Source organism: Pogonomyrmex barbatus, unplaced genomic scaffold, assembly GCF_055798465.1.
Source record: "Pogonomyrmex barbatus isolate J1 unplaced genomic scaffold, ASM5579846v1 scaffold5, whole genome shotgun sequence".
Lineage (NCBI taxonomy): Eukaryota > Metazoa > Arthropoda > Insecta > Hymenoptera > Formicidae > Pogonomyrmex > Pogonomyrmex barbatus.
The window spans coordinates 7,322,844-7,338,373 of record NW_028297149.1 but is presented as its reverse complement, the minus strand read 5'-3'; the positions used below and the strand labels follow the sequence as shown (position 1 = coordinate 7,338,373).

The following is a 15,530-nucleotide window of genomic DNA, read 5'->3' as shown; positions in this document are numbered from 1 at the left end:
CATCAGGTTGATATTTCTAACTTTTATTCCCAATCGACTTTATATATCGTAATTTCTTAAAAAAAAATCTCTCTCTTTCTTTGCTATATCGTTATTCAGTTATTTCATATTCACCAAACTTTTTATATTCTCACATTCATTAAACTCATAATTGCATTTAAATGTTCTTTAATTAACGTGTAACCGGCAAGCGGATTTATTTCCCTTCAGAATGGGCACGAAATTTATTATCTCTTCATTCCTTCTTGCGAATAATTCGGTAGTCCAAGATAGAAGGTTTTATTGAAGTGATTAAAAGATCGACGGAATCCAATTGAATCCTGTTAATTATAATGCTTTAATGCTTAATTCAATTAGCTGCTGAAGTTAATCATAAATTTCAAACCATCGATAGATAATTAACAGAGATTAAATTAAATATGTTAAAAATTACATTATGTTAAGTAATAAAATATAGAAAAGATCTTAAAAAAATTACTTGACCATAATATCACATTTCTGATTTCTATAAGCGTATTTCACGTAAGCATATTATGTATGCAATTGCTGTGTAACTATTATGTAACATGTTTGTATTACAGAGAAGCAGCCTGGCCGTACCTGTAGTCGAATTGCCTCCACACATCCATATGCATCATCACGCACCACCGCGCGACTATGAAGGCAATTAGAGGGGCATTATTAGCAAGACGAACCAGAACATTATAATTATAACCAGGAATCAGTACAAAGCGTATCGCGTATCGCGAAAAGCAATTTCGATCGATCTGTTGTTAGGTTTCCGTCGAGAGTGTCGGAATTCACCCGCGCATATAGACAATTTGCACAATATTAATAAAAATTTTCATCGTTCGACGTTCGCGATTACGAAGAAAGAGCTTAAACGTATTTATAAAGCAACGCGTGCGCCGCTTTTCCGCACATTTGATAAATCCGTCGAGATATCGACGCGCTATATACTGACTTAATTGCTAAAGTGGTACAACGTGGTTCTAAAGTGGTTTTTCTCGTAGCCGCGAGTTTTGTATGATTAATCAATCCACAGGACAGTATAATCGTACTGAGGCAAAGCGTACGCCGCTTTATTCGCCACTTTAGGAAGTATTCAAATACGTTGAGGTAGCGTGATTTAACAGGAATACCGAAGAAAAATCTTAAATTAAAAAGTTACGACCAGCTCGCATATTAATTCTCGGCCTTACCAAAGAAAATTTTCTTCGATATGATGCGATTAAGATCGATATTATCAAGATATCGACCAATTAAGTACTTAAGAAATTAAGTTATGCTATTTCATAATGATCTTTTAATGTATCATAAGTGAACACTTTATGTAAATGGACCATTTTTGTCTCCTCCAAAAATTTAATTTTATTAAATTAATTCACTTATTAAAATATATCGAAATTATTACATGGCGAGATTCTATACGAATATGTAAGTGCAACTTATGAAAAAATTTACAATGTACAAAATGACGAAGAATATCTTTTTTTATATTCCTCTTCTGCTCTGTTCTTTCTAGAAAGAAGGTAAAGTTTATTTAATGAAATAGCTTTCCCTGAGATCTTTTATCTTCATCTAGGAATTCTTATCAGGAGTGTTCAATTGTCGCGGAATGATCACCGCGAGATAAGAATTCACAGCACTCTCACATCCCAATTCTAATTTAACTGACATCAGTTCGATTAAGAGAGTAGTACGTTGAACGACAGACGAAGAATCCTTCCGTTCTACGCCCGAAGAATTAGGTCATCCGATTTATCTATGATAACGATCATCGATATCTTTAACTTCGAGTACGTTTATGCTACTCTCACGTGAGATTTAAGGTTCAATCCATGAACCACAAAACAATGTTTGAACACGCTCTGTAAATGCGTTCACTTTTTACGAGAGGCTGCCTAAATTGTAAGGTATACGCAAAATATTCTGTAAATATCAAAGAAAGCAACAATCAGATTCGTAATGGAACTATTTTATGCAAAAGTGGCTGAGAGTGAGTAATCATTAGCTAATCGAGTACAACTTAGACGTTCGGTGTCATGTAATGTGTGCTGTAATATGTTGATAGTCGGCGAATAAATGTACGATGAGAGGAACATCGTTGTCTTTTTTCCAATCCCTTTTAAATTATACTCTCAATTTGTTGTTTTAAGAAATAGTGAAAATAAATGAAAGTATAATGTAATCGATTTTATTTTAATCCTTGAGATTGAATTTTAGTTTAATTTAAAATTGATTGGACTAAGATTAAAAGTCAGTCGGTTGATTGACATCGACGGAAATTGTCAATCTTTTAATATCATTAAAGAATGATTTGCGTTTCAGCGACTCTTGGATGGAGGACGAGATGGAGAATACGAATGAAGGAACGCCCGTGTTGACTTTTTTTTATATAACATCATTTATTAAGGGATAAAATAAATGACAAATAACATATCTCACTTATATGAAACTATAATATTTCTTAGTGTTCATTATTCGTTATGATATAAAAGAAATCACATCATATACGACCCCCTTCCCCGGGCCGCGCGTACGGCGGTAATCGCTCGAGTTTTACGCATACGATACGCAACAGAACCGACAACCTGCTTATCACCGAAGAACATGCAAAGCGAAGAATCTCCAAATAAACCTCGTAGAGAGGTCGCGAGCTCGCGCTGGCCCATGATAAGATTAGGCTACGACCGCGTTGCTTAATCGAATCAACGTGACCGAGATGTTATAGCGAGCTTCGCGAGCAAGAAAATTCCCTCTGATCCAACTCTGTCCCGGAATCTCTTTCTCGTCGGTGAAATCGATGGATTACTATTACAAAGGGTGCTTCTTTATGTTGCGTCTCGATAGCTCGAGGGCTGAATCTAGAGCGTAAAACGAGAAAGAATTTTTCTTATCCTTTCAATGCTATAGATTCAGTTGCCAAGGTATTGATGAGCAATTGAGAAAGCACCTTCAGCGATAGCAATCAGATTATCGTCCAAAAGAGGGGGAAAGGGGTCTAGTCAAATCACTTGTAATTATCACACAATCATTCTCGACGGTGGCATGTACTATTTTAATATGCTTCTTTTGTGACTTTCGGAGGTGGACTGTTTTCTCGGCAATGCACAGCTTGTGCATTTCTTTCTTTCTTTCTCTCTCTCTCTCTCTCTCTCTCTCTCTCTCTCTCTCTCTCTCTCTCTCTCTCTCTCTCTCTCTCTCTCTCTCTCTCTTACTTTCCCCTTGGGAGCTTGAATTTACACGAGACAATTGGACGAGTTAGAGCCGATTCAACGAATATATATATACACACATATATGTTCCTCTTTTTTTTAATTTTTTTTTTTTAATATTTTGCTCCGTCGCACGCTCAATTTCCTGTTCCTCTCTTTCTCTGTGCTCGTCCACCTCCAGGACTCTCACTACACACCTTATCGACGCGTCAACTCGATTCAAAATCTCAACTCGCCCTGCCACGCATATCCAAGAGAAAAACAGCGATGAACAAAAGTCAGGCGAAAAGTGAAACGCGATCAGACAGGGAGCACGAAGCCTAAACATCTAAATAATTAATCCTTTAAATGTTTAGAGATATCATAAGGATGACATGTTAAAGGCATCTTTGAGGAATCTCGTGGACGTTTGCGATAATTTTATGTTTCGCTACATGAAGATCAGAGATCCCGGTTTTCGAGCTTTTCAGCTCAATGTCTGATCGCACACTGCTTTTCCCTATTTAATCATTATTATGTAAAAATCTTTATTCTTCCTGCATCTTCTTCCTCACTTCGCCTATCTCTCCTATTTTCTCTCTCTATCGCGCTACTTAGAATTACCGCAAAATTACAATTCGCTCTGAGGTGACTCATCTCAACGGCATTCAGGTGCAACTTCGATGAGAAAATCTCTCGCGCTTTTCAATTTTCAAGAGAAAAGAACAAGAAAGGACATAACATTACAATGTCCTTCTCGTTACAACGCGCGCGCGCGCGACGATTCTCTTTCTCTCTAAATTCACGCGTATTTTTGCTTCTCTCTCTCTCTCCTCTCCTCTCCCTCCATCCCTCTCTCTTTCCTTCCCCCTTTCTGTCGCAATTATTATATTTATGAGATCAATGTAATCCATGTAATCGATCATGACAAATACATGCTGTAATTCGTTATCGCTCTCACTGTATCGACCAATTTACCGTACTTTTTTTCGCTGATTGTAAGATGAACAGTGTGAACGATAACGAAAACTGACAAAATGAGTAAGATAGATAAAAGCTCAAAAGATTAACATTTAAAAAAATATGAAATGATAACCCAAATAAATAAAGAAGCAAATGAAAAAGTGAGAACATAGAGATTAAAAAAAAAGGACAGAAGGAAACTGGAACTATGATTTTGTAGGACTCGCGGAAGCACGTAACATTATGTTAAATGTTAAACGATTCGAAGTAAAATCTTACTGTTAGGTAAAATTTTAGATAAAACCTAATTTTCTGTTATATAATCAAATATATTAAAAACCATTAATTTTATATAAAATCGGGAAAAAGAAAGTTGATATAGGCATCGATATGTCAAGATGATCTTCGGCGACAAATATATACTCATTTTTGAGAGTAGCGTGATTGTCCTAAAACACGTAAAAGAATAAGTATTACAGTAATTAACGGACATTCACTGATTGGTGATTACATGATGTGTCGAAAATACATATGCATCGAAATCTATATCAATGTTCGCTTAATACAGAATAAAAAAGGATCAGAATTACGTAAAATCATTGTGAATGCCGGAAAACATGATACTTACAAACTAAATTTGCGAAAAATTTTGTTCCGTAAACATTCGAACATATGGAATCAAATATAAAATATCCGCGAGTAAAATATGTCAAATATTTATAATTAGTGTACAGTAGAATGTTTTTTTTTTCTAATCATATTGACACATTACATAATTTAGATACCGTATTAGTAAAACTCGAGTAATGTTTTTTGCATATTTCTTTGGTTTTAACTTTATGAGCTCTCACACAGTGAGTTTAAAAATGATGCATCATAAATTTGTTGATTAATTTTGATAATATGACAGCAATGTGCATCTTTACTACAAAATGAGAAACACTACCTAAAGTTATTTAAGCTATTAATTGCGAACATTTTAAATCGTTGAAAGAACAAAAGATAAAGAGACATAGATACATAGATAAACAGAAATAAAAGAGAGAAAAAAGATTTCGAAATAAAGCCTAGAATAAAATAATTTAAAAAAAAAAAAGAAAAGAGAGAAAGAGAGAGAAATATAAAAATACTGTCATTAGCGCAACGAGCTGCAAATGTTCATCATATCGGATCACACACCATGCAATCCTTGTATTGTTACTCGCAAACAACAGCAAGACACATTACACAAAGCAAAGAGAGAAAAAGTTTCATCGCCAAAAAAATTATTGATCTGATTTCTGTCAACTCGAATACTCCATTCATGGCGAGACGAGCTGTAAGCGACGCAAACATTTCTTTTTTCTACTTTAAATTCTTGGTGTGATATGTAGAGACGTCGCCTAAGGAAAAAGGGAAACGCATCGCTCTGTTGGTCAAAAAGTTTCGCTGTTACTAGCCATTTGGTTCCAGATCGTTCAGACGATCCATACGTGCTCCTGCGTGCATACGTGTTGGTGCGTGGAATCGTATTTTGGAATGCGACTTTGCATTATCAGAACAGATCCACCACCGGAGTGAGAAATATTATTCGGTATCGCTTTTCAGTAGACTAGATGAGTACGACCAAGGACCTGAACCGATGTAATCTCGGCAAGTGCGGAGATAAGAATGATCTCTACATTTATTCGAGATAAGCGATTAAATCATAAAAATATAGTAAAATCTCCATAAGGTTTTAGATTACGACACAATGGAACTTTAATATTTATAATGAATAAAAAAAAAAGAGAATTTGCTTCATTTTTATGTATTAAATAAAAATTTTATATTCTATGTGTATAACATAGGTAATAAATAAAAATTTTTATTACGTCCCTCGAAACTTAAATTATAATAATTTACCGAAATTGCACCAGTTTCAGTATCTGGCATGGGTCTCTGCTCGCTTTACATCGATCGAACATTGAATCGAGATCAAAGGATCGTTCATGGAGAACAAATCACATTCCAAAGTACCGATTATCACGTCCTTCAACCGCATGCAAATAAACTGATTATCTGAAACGCGTCCGCAAACACGCACGCATACATACGCAGTTACATAATAAAGAGATATTGTAATTACAAACGCTACACGTAGAATCGTCAAACTTCCGGTTACGTGTGCACTTCATACGCGCACTCGCCACGCACACTCTCTTCCTCTCGCTCTCCCTCCCTTCGCCGAGTTAATCGTAAATATGCGTATATATGTATCTATATATATATACATATATATATATTCCGCTTTTTTTATGTGTATGTGTGTATACATATATATAGATATATGCGATCACAGAACACGTATATTTCGCGTGTAATAGTTTGTGCCACGTTCTTTTCGCGTATATATGTGTATGTATGTATGTATGTATGTATGTATGTATGTATGTATGTATGTATGTATGTATGTATGTATGTATGTATGTATGTATGTATGTATGTATGTATGTATGTATGTATGTATGTATGTATGTATGTATGTATGTATGTATGTATGTATGTATGTATGTATATATGTATGTATGTATATACGTATGTATATATATGTATGTATGTATGTACGTACATACGTATATGTTGTATGTATGACGATGTAGTCTGTGTATGTGATGTGTGTATGGTATGTGGTGTGTATGTTGTGTATATCTTAACAATCTATTATAAGAATTTGATTTGTTTAAACAGCCTCTCCTCAATCCTCCTTGCATACAACACTTTGACGCCGAACGAACGGCATCACCGCACGATCGCAATCAATCGTCGAGGAAGGGATTCGTCAGGGCTTCGTCAGCCGTACGTCGCGACCTTCGTCGCTTTATCAAGCTTTCGTTCTCTCTCTCTCTCTCTCTCTCCTCTTCTTCTCTCTCTCTCTCTCTCTCCTCTCTCTCTCTCTCTCTCTCTCTCTCTCTCTCTCTCTCTCTCTCTCTCTCTCTCTCTCTCTCTCTCTCTCTCTCTCTCTCTCTCTCTCTCTCTCTCTCCTCTCTCTCCTCTCTCTCTCTCTCTCTCTCTCTCTCTCTCTCTCTCTCTCTCTCTCCTCCTTCTCTCCTTCTCTCTCTCTCTCTCTCTCTCTCTCTCTCTCTCTCTCTCTCTCTCTCTCTCTCTCTCTCTCTCTCTCTCTCTCTCTCTCTCTCTCTCTCTCTCTCTCTCTCTCTCCCTCCCTCCCTCCCTCTCCCTCCCCTTTTTGTATAGTATTTTATTAGAACGCTACGCCGAAGGCATTGAAATTCGTTGATAATCGCCCTCGTACGCGCGCGTAATATCGGGCGTCGAGAAATTGGTGTTCTCGTGGTCGGTCGATTCTCACAGTACCTCACGCAGAACTGAGATAATCTCGAACTACGTTCTCCAAACTGTACTTATTTTCTCCTTCTTCAGTAAGACAGTATACAGAACAAATACAATGATCTTCTCTTTCGTAAAATACCAAACAAATTTCGTTCTCGCATAAATCTCGAGCGCGACATTTGGAAACGAGATCTATCGTTTTTGTTAGTTCTTCGCGATAAATATTTTCGCATCCAATTCCATTTTGAGTCGACTTCAATATTTCCATTGCTAATCTAAAGGTGGAAAAGCAGCCTGAACTTAGATGGTACATGGGTTAAAGCGAGTTTGCGACGCTTCTCGCGTTCGGCTAAACGACAGCAGCGCGTTATCCCTCGGTAAATAACACAGCCGATAGGCATTGCTTCTCTCCGCGGTCGTGTGCATGCGCCATAATGTGCTCGTAATGTATTGCACGTGCATGCACGCGGCTGTGGATCGTCCTACAGTCTAAGGTTTGCTCGACACACGCGTATAACGCAATAAATGATAAGTAGGTACAATTTTATGTTAGCTTTCACGTTTTACAGAACAGGGTCGTTGAAATGAAACGAAGATAAAACGCGTTACATACATATATATATATGTGTTGTGTGTGTGTGTGTGTGTGTGTGTTGTGTGTGTGTGTGTGTGTGTGTGTGTGTGTGTGTGTGTGTGTGTGTGTGTGTGTGTGTAGAGCGCGAAAGCAATCCTTCTCGGTCCATTCGCGACAACACACATCAACATTGTACGCGAGAATTCGATGTTCCGATTACCCGAGGCAGTGCACGCACCACAATAACGAGAATTCGGAAATTGTCACGGATCCAAAAGTCCGGATAAGATCGATGAAATTAAAGTTAATAGATTTCTTAATTTAACCTTACATTTAGTTTTCCACTTCTCGACAAGCCATACGGCACAAAAAAAGAAACAAAATATTCGAACGGAATTACGAATTTTTGCTCAATATATGAATATGCATCGCGGTGATGCATTCTTCGATGAATCGCGCTAAGAAAATACAAATGTAATAAGGAGTATGTATGTGTGTATATATGTGATTGTGTGAAGTTAAAAACGCGACTCGAAAGCTTCTAACAGGCGAGAGCAAATTTTTTTTTTAACAGATCTGAAACGTAAACGAAACGCACAAATAACAGTCTGCTACAATGTCGAACGTAGAAAAATACAAGTGTCTATGTACAAAACAAATAATAAATCTTTCCTCTCCTTGTCATCCCCGTCTTTCTGCCTATTTGCACAATATCCTCTTCTGTTTTTATAATCATCTCCTCACGATCTTCTCCCAAACACGTACGGAAAAGCACTCTCTCTCTCTCTCTCTCTCTCTCGATTCTATTCGCCATGAACTTTATTACGCGAATAAACGAAACTGGAACGTGCGATCGACGTGTTCGTGAGTCGCGCGAGGAACAAAGATGCGTTGATTTCGTCATTGAGGCGCCATCGGACAAAGACTCGTGCCAAGAGCACAGCTGAATGGCCAAATATTACATCCCTCTGTTTTCTTCTCAGTCAGCATCTTCCTTTTCTTCCTCTTATTCTATCGTTATTATCTTTCTCAACCTTTCGCTCAAGAACCGCGATTGCTCGCTATCGCCGCGATTCACGAGTTGACGATGAAGCGGCCCCTTACGATAGCGTATGCATGTGTATGTGATGTTCTATACGAGACTCGATGATATCGTGCTCGCTTGTTCCTTCCATGCCGTGCGTACGAAGTCCACAAATCTATGGCATGGAACGTGGCGCAAGAAAACAAATCGACAAACTGCAGACTGACAGACAGCAGACAAACGAGGGAGCGACGCGGAACTTTGCTTTAGGTCATATACCGCATCACGGCACGAAGGGCATACAGCAATTCTGCTTGCATGCGAGCCTCTAGAATCATTAGATTTACGTGGACCTGGAAAACAAAGCAAAAAGGCGATATTTAGCAATGTCTAACAGTTTCGTTTTGTCGTTACTGCTTATGCAAGAATAACTTTTATGTTTCTTGTTTCATCATGATAAAAGTCTTATCAAAAACGTTAAATGGCTAATTCTAAATGTATAATGCATTTCGTGTAAGCTAATCTTAACTTTTTATCGTAAAAACTTCGCAACAGTTATTTTCAGCCGAATAATATCTCAAGTATTTTATATTTAACACGTTTAACTTGTAAGCCTATTTGCATAAATCACTGTTAATTTAAATTTCTACAAGATTTGTTTAAAATAAGAAATGCAGCAATCTTATTGCATTTCTTATTTTAAACAAATCTTGTAGAAATTTAATCTTGTAGAATTTTCTATTACTATATTTGAATATGCTTTGATTAAAATCATTTCATTTTAAGCAAACGATATCTATATATTATGTACTCTATTTCTCAATAAAATTATTTTAAATAAAATTTATTTGAAAGATATCTCTACGTACCTTTTCACTATGTTTGAACTCCCTCATGACGCGATCGTAATCCCTCTTGGTAACACGCTCCGGATAACAAACGGCGCTTTTGATGAAAGTTTTGAGGCTACGCTCGAGCAATTGATTCACCTCGTTATAATCATAATCGTCGTGCCTGATGCCAAACATGCACTGTATATAGTTCCAGATCGCCCGTCTAAAGCGTGACGTATCGACCTTGTTGTGCGTGCCCATGGTATAGTACGTCAGATTGTACGCGGTCTTGAATTTGTCGTCGAGGAGATTACCGACGTCATTGTACAAACGATTCACCAAGGAGTAACCGTGATCGTCCCAGGAGTAGTCCTGGACGCGGAAGGTTGGTATGTCGTTCAGTTGACCGCGCTGAAAGGACAAAAAAAAACTTGTGTCAATAAAAAAAAAATAAAGACGCCAAGAGACGAGAAAAGTTGCATCAATAAAAAGTCGCGAAAGACATAAAAAATTCTTGTTGAGAAAATATGAGAAGGAAATATACACCACAACTGGCGAAGTAACTTTTTTATCATCCCGCACATTAACGCGTAGCATAAGCGCCGTGACTGTGCCCCGCCTTCATAGTCTATCTTAAGTCAGCCAATAACACAACGTCGTCGCGCGGTAAATATTCATAATAGTTACGCGAGCAAAGTAGTGAGCCGACGCGCGCGGAGCGCGAGCAGCCGGCTTAAATATTCATGAATGAGCCACGCGCTACCTTGGAATATCGTCTTTCGACTCTAATCTATTACGCACTACTTAACTAGGCGTATAAAAACAGCGGGCGTGCGCGAGGAATCATCGCCGCATTGAATAACATAAGAGTCGCGAATGACGTTGACGTTATCAACATAAATGGATGAGCCCAATTAAGATACGACGCAACGGACTATCGGGCTAACCGTTTCTCCCAGTTAACTAACACAGTAAACACGGCGCGGAGGAGGCTCACCTTGGCGAAATCCTGGTAGATGAAAGTGGGATCCTCGATGAATAGACCGATATCGGAGTCGAGAACCGAGCTGCTCCTCTGCGGCGCTGCTGCCAGCTCGGCCGACTGCGTCTCGACAGTCTCGAATCTCTTGGAGAGCTCTTCCTGCGTGATCTGATAAGACTCGGACTTTTCAGAGAGGCGCTTCATACGTTCCATCAAAGTTTCCACTCCAACCTCCTGTTCGCCGACTATGCTCGGCGATGACGGCGGCGACGGAATATTTTCTATATTAAAACAAAATAATTTCAATCGCTAGAATTATATAAAATTTTTTATTTAAATGTAAAGCAAACGTATGAATATAAATACAACATTAGTTTATAGTAAAAAATTATTTTAAACAAGATGCTTTTCATAGATTTTTGAACGTCATAAACCAAATTTTTCCAAAATGTTAGGTATCCAAAATAATTGAGGTTTAATATACAAAAAAATCCTAGAAAAATTTGGCTTGCGGCCAAATCATTTTCAGTGTAAAAATTTATAAAAGGCACTTTGTCTAGTTGAAAATAATAAAAAAAATATTTTCTTGTAAACTAATATAATTCATAATTATAATTCATAATTTAAAAAAATTTTCGTCATCGTTATTTATGGGAAATATTATGTACCAGTCTTGCCGTCTCCGTTGGGGATCTTTTTAGGACTGCTTGAGAGCTTTTCTTTGGCAGGCGGTACGTTATTACTATTGTCCTGGATGTTCTCCTTGTAGTGATGGCCAGTTACGTTATCCAATTCCTCGTTAATTCCGCAAGAAAATACGAAAGACGATAACGAGTGGAAGTGAGCTAATAGAACTATCGCATGGACGACCTCGGCTAAGGACCAATTATCATCGCCTTTAGTCAATTTCTGGAAATACAAGCATGATATTGTACCGTTGACATTCTCGAATATCGTATAATTTTACGCATGAATCCTGAATTACGACGCTTACCTCTATGTGCGACTTATTCAGGAGCCACGGTCTATGGGCTAAGATCTTGTTGATCTCATAGAGATCTTGCAGCTTCCCCGGAATCGATCTCAAGCCTTGGAGCCACGAAGGGTCACCGCCCTGAAGAAGGAATTCTCCCTTCTGCAGGTTTATAAGGTAGCTACATTGGTGCCTACCCGCAGCCTGAAATTACACCGAGATAGATCTCCAAACCTGTTCTGGTCAATTTATCTTTTTCGTTCCATCCGCAACACTTATAATGCCACCCTCAGAAAACATTTTTAACACAATCATCTCTCCTACATCTCTCTCGGAGAGATTATTATCCATTAAATCATATATAGTTATAAATAAATCACAGAAATTAGAGATGATCTCAAACAAGCTATAACTGTGAATGTTCCATTAATTGATCAATAAAATCATTTAATAAAATAAAAATGTAAGTTATATAAATATAAAATATAAGTTAAAGATCCGTACGCGCGATAGAAACATTTTGCACGAAACGCAAAGTTTCAGATGTTTCAAATGCCGTGTAATGATGTAATATAATTACAGCCTAATCAATGCATATCCTGAGCTACATAATAAATCAACTAATTTATGACCGTTAAGCTTCGACGGTGCAGGCCTCGTAATCTCGATTATCGCGCTCAGGCCGTACATCACAATAAGCAGACTGCAAAATTAGCTTGCAGATAATGTTCATCGATAAGATACACTACCCGCAGGGAAATAAAATAAGGGTAAATAAAAACGATCAAGCGTGCGCGCGCGAGTCGGTCGAAAGGCAATTTTGCCGCGCGAGGAATTTCTATTCGCGTATTGAGTGCCGGATGATGTCGCGTGCATTATTGCCGTCAATGCACGTGTGTTTTTGCGCGTGTGTATGCGTTATATCGCGCATCACGCGCGATAAACGGTGGCTTTCCCATTCCACAAAATTTTCGAGAACGAGCGTCGGAGTTATTGGCTCGATTTTGTCGGGAGAGCGGGAGGGGGATCCGAGCGGCTTGCCGTATGCGTTTTTCAATAACAAATTTCGACCGGCAATAGGCGGAATTGACGGCGACGTGATGATGCATCGGAGCGCAAAATTGCACGAGGTCGCGGCCGCCAATATCGTCCGTTATCACGCGCACGATCATATCCAGCACATGATGAACAGCAACATCCGTTTCAAGGATATATATGCACTACTCAACCCCACATCCCATGACGATGAACAATCCCATGAATCTTCCATGGATATTCACGTTGTTGGCCTTATAATAACGATCGAGAAATGTTAATCATAGAAAATTGATCAAAGCAATAATAAAACTATCAATATCAATGATTAAATATCAGTAACTAAGAAGAATATAAATTTTTATCAATATCAGAAAACTCAATATCAATATCAATAATAAAATAACATGCATTAAAAGTGAAAACTAAAAGTATATAGAGTTGAGTTGTGAAATCGATTCGTCGGCAATTTAATATTTAAATGTACTAATTAATCCTATAATAAAATACATTTTGCATAAAGAGACAGATGTTAATAGTGGAAAATTGAATCTAATGATGCGGCTAGTTAATCCGTAAAATTTGTTCTCGAAAATTTAATATGTATATTACGTAGGCGTGATTATTTGAGGTTTATATTACCTGATGTGAACTCAGCGGCGATCTATTTATTCCCCGCGTGACTAACTTTGCAAAGCCCCCGCGGGCATGAAACGCGTCAGTTTAACATCCCTGACTCGTCATTTCACCAACCGGGGAATCTCGCGTAGGCGGCGGATGCAGCACGATCCTGACAGAGTCGATCGATCATCGTGACAGGACATGGTAATACCACGGTAAAGAGGCGGAAGAGCGAGCGCGAGTGAAAAAAACGGCAGAGAAGAGAGAGAGAAAGAGAGAGAGAGAGAGAGAGGAGAGTGAAAGAAAAGATGCGATGATGTACGCAAACAAGATATGTGTTTGCCATGAGAATGGTAAATCGATCGATTCGAGAGTCACGATAAGAAGAGAGTTCGTAAATATATTTTCGTTCCTTCAAGAATCTAGAAGATCTTTCGAGGAAATGCGAGTACTTCGTTTCGTCACGTCATGAAAAAAATTAGAGCGTCTATCTCATATCACGAATAATCGATCAGATTATAGCACTAAAAGTTAATTCAACGGAAATTTGTCAATTACGGAAATTTGCATTACTTATCGTATCACGCGACGATTGTATCAGAGATTAACGAGTTATAATTATCGTATTTGACATGAAGAAATTTACCGGCGATATCGATCTCTGTTTTTCAGAATTATAGCGCAGGTATTTATTGGGAAGATGATAAAAGTAGTGCATTATCGCAGCAACGAGAGTAACAAGTATGTGCGTGTGGCAGCGCAATTTGATTTGTGATTGAAAAACGCTTAAAATACACACGCTACCTAAACATCGTGATATTGATACTGCAATATTACCTATTCGGTAATTGTAAAAATGCAATCGGAATGTTTTCGCGAAACGCATATCCTGTTATTTCTTTCATCATTCGAATCATAAAGAAAATATGCTCTGCATAAATTTCTCATAATATTCTATCGTAATTTGATTTGATTCAATGCTTCTTCGCACTTCATAATACCTACGTTATCGTTTTTTCTTTCTTATGCAACGCACGCTATCTTTAGACTAATTGGACAGTTATTAAACTTATTAAAACCATTGAGATAACAGCAGCACATTCTCATTTCTCACATTAATTAAAGGTATTAAACGCGAATTTAAGATGCAACGATTCATGATAGCAATGATACTTATCTTCAAGAAAAATCCTGTATACTTCTTTAATTTATTCTGTATGCGAAACGTCTAGTATCTTATTCAGACAATGATTAATGAAATATGACTATATATGACTATAATAGTCGACTCGAATAAATCAGTAAAAGATAAAGACCTGCATTTCATTATTATTTCTACTTTCAAATAAGAAATCTAAGATCTAACGTCTATCTTTTAAATACTTCTCACATGATTTCATTGATAAATCTGTTATAAATCTGTTATAAATCTGTTACGCATCGACGTTGCTTGCGGTGCAATTGACTTCTCCAATTTCCGAACGAGAAACGATCCAAAATAATTGCGAACGTGACTCCCGAAGAAACGACTCCAAGCACAATGTTTACCAGTAGGAAAGCTGTTTTTCAGATACCTTATCACTTTATCGCAATCATCCGCGTGTACTGTCTAATAATTTACTTCGTCCTTTTCCGCGCACTCCGCGCACTCTTCGAGATAAAATATTTCTCGATCGATCGTACACGCCGTGATGATATTTTGTCCATCGCGCCGACCTACCGATGCGTCTCGCGTGTTCAATCAAATTGAGATTATTCGAAGATCAAGCTCTAAGATTACGCGAACGAGTGCCGAAGGTGCGATAGTTAAATACGAATAGATCTCGATTTTTCGAATAGAGCGACATTAATAATTGTCAGCTGGACGTTTGAATAATAGTTTAGCGGTTTCAAATCCGAGTTTCAAGGAAGTAATAAAGAATAAATCTAATGCGCGGATTGTCAAAATTATCAGTTGAATATATAGGATCAAGCTCGCAATGACTCGCAACGACATCCGATCGCGTATCATACAGAGGC

At 37.8% G+C, this 15,530-nt stretch overlaps 2 protein-coding genes across 10 annotated transcripts in view; one reads left to right on the top strand and one right to left on the bottom strand.

Moving 5' to 3' along the window:
* Positions 1-5,275, top strand: part of LOC105427221 (glutamate receptor ionotropic, kainate 2) — a 119,277-nt gene extending 114,002 nt beyond the window's left edge. For all 5 annotated transcript variants that reach the window (XM_089081600.1, XM_011638882.2, XM_011638883.2 and 2 more), the window contains one exon: positions 582-5,275. In XM_089081600.1, coding sequence (XP_088937726.1) covers positions 582-671 — 90 coding nt within the window. In that variant the 3' untranslated portion in view covers positions 672-5,275. The remainder of the gene's footprint in view (positions 1-581) is intronic.
* The window catches only part of Sesn (Sestrin), a 168,948-nt gene continuing 155,806 nt past the window's right edge, over positions 2,389-15,530 (bottom strand). For all 5 annotated transcript variants that reach the window (XM_011638887.3, XM_089081603.1, XM_011638888.3 and 2 more), the window contains 5 exons: positions 11,877-12,059; positions 11,551-11,791; positions 10,898-11,163; positions 9,937-10,311; positions 2,389-9,420 (listed from right to left, as the gene is read on the bottom strand). In XM_011638887.3, the coding sequence (XP_011637189.2) occupies positions 9,334-9,420; positions 9,937-10,311; positions 10,898-11,163; positions 11,551-11,791; positions 11,877-12,059 (1,152 nt within the window). In that variant the 3' untranslated portion in view covers positions 2,389-9,333. The remainder of the gene's footprint in view (positions 9,421-9,936; positions 10,312-10,897; positions 11,164-11,550; positions 11,792-11,876; positions 12,060-15,530) is intronic.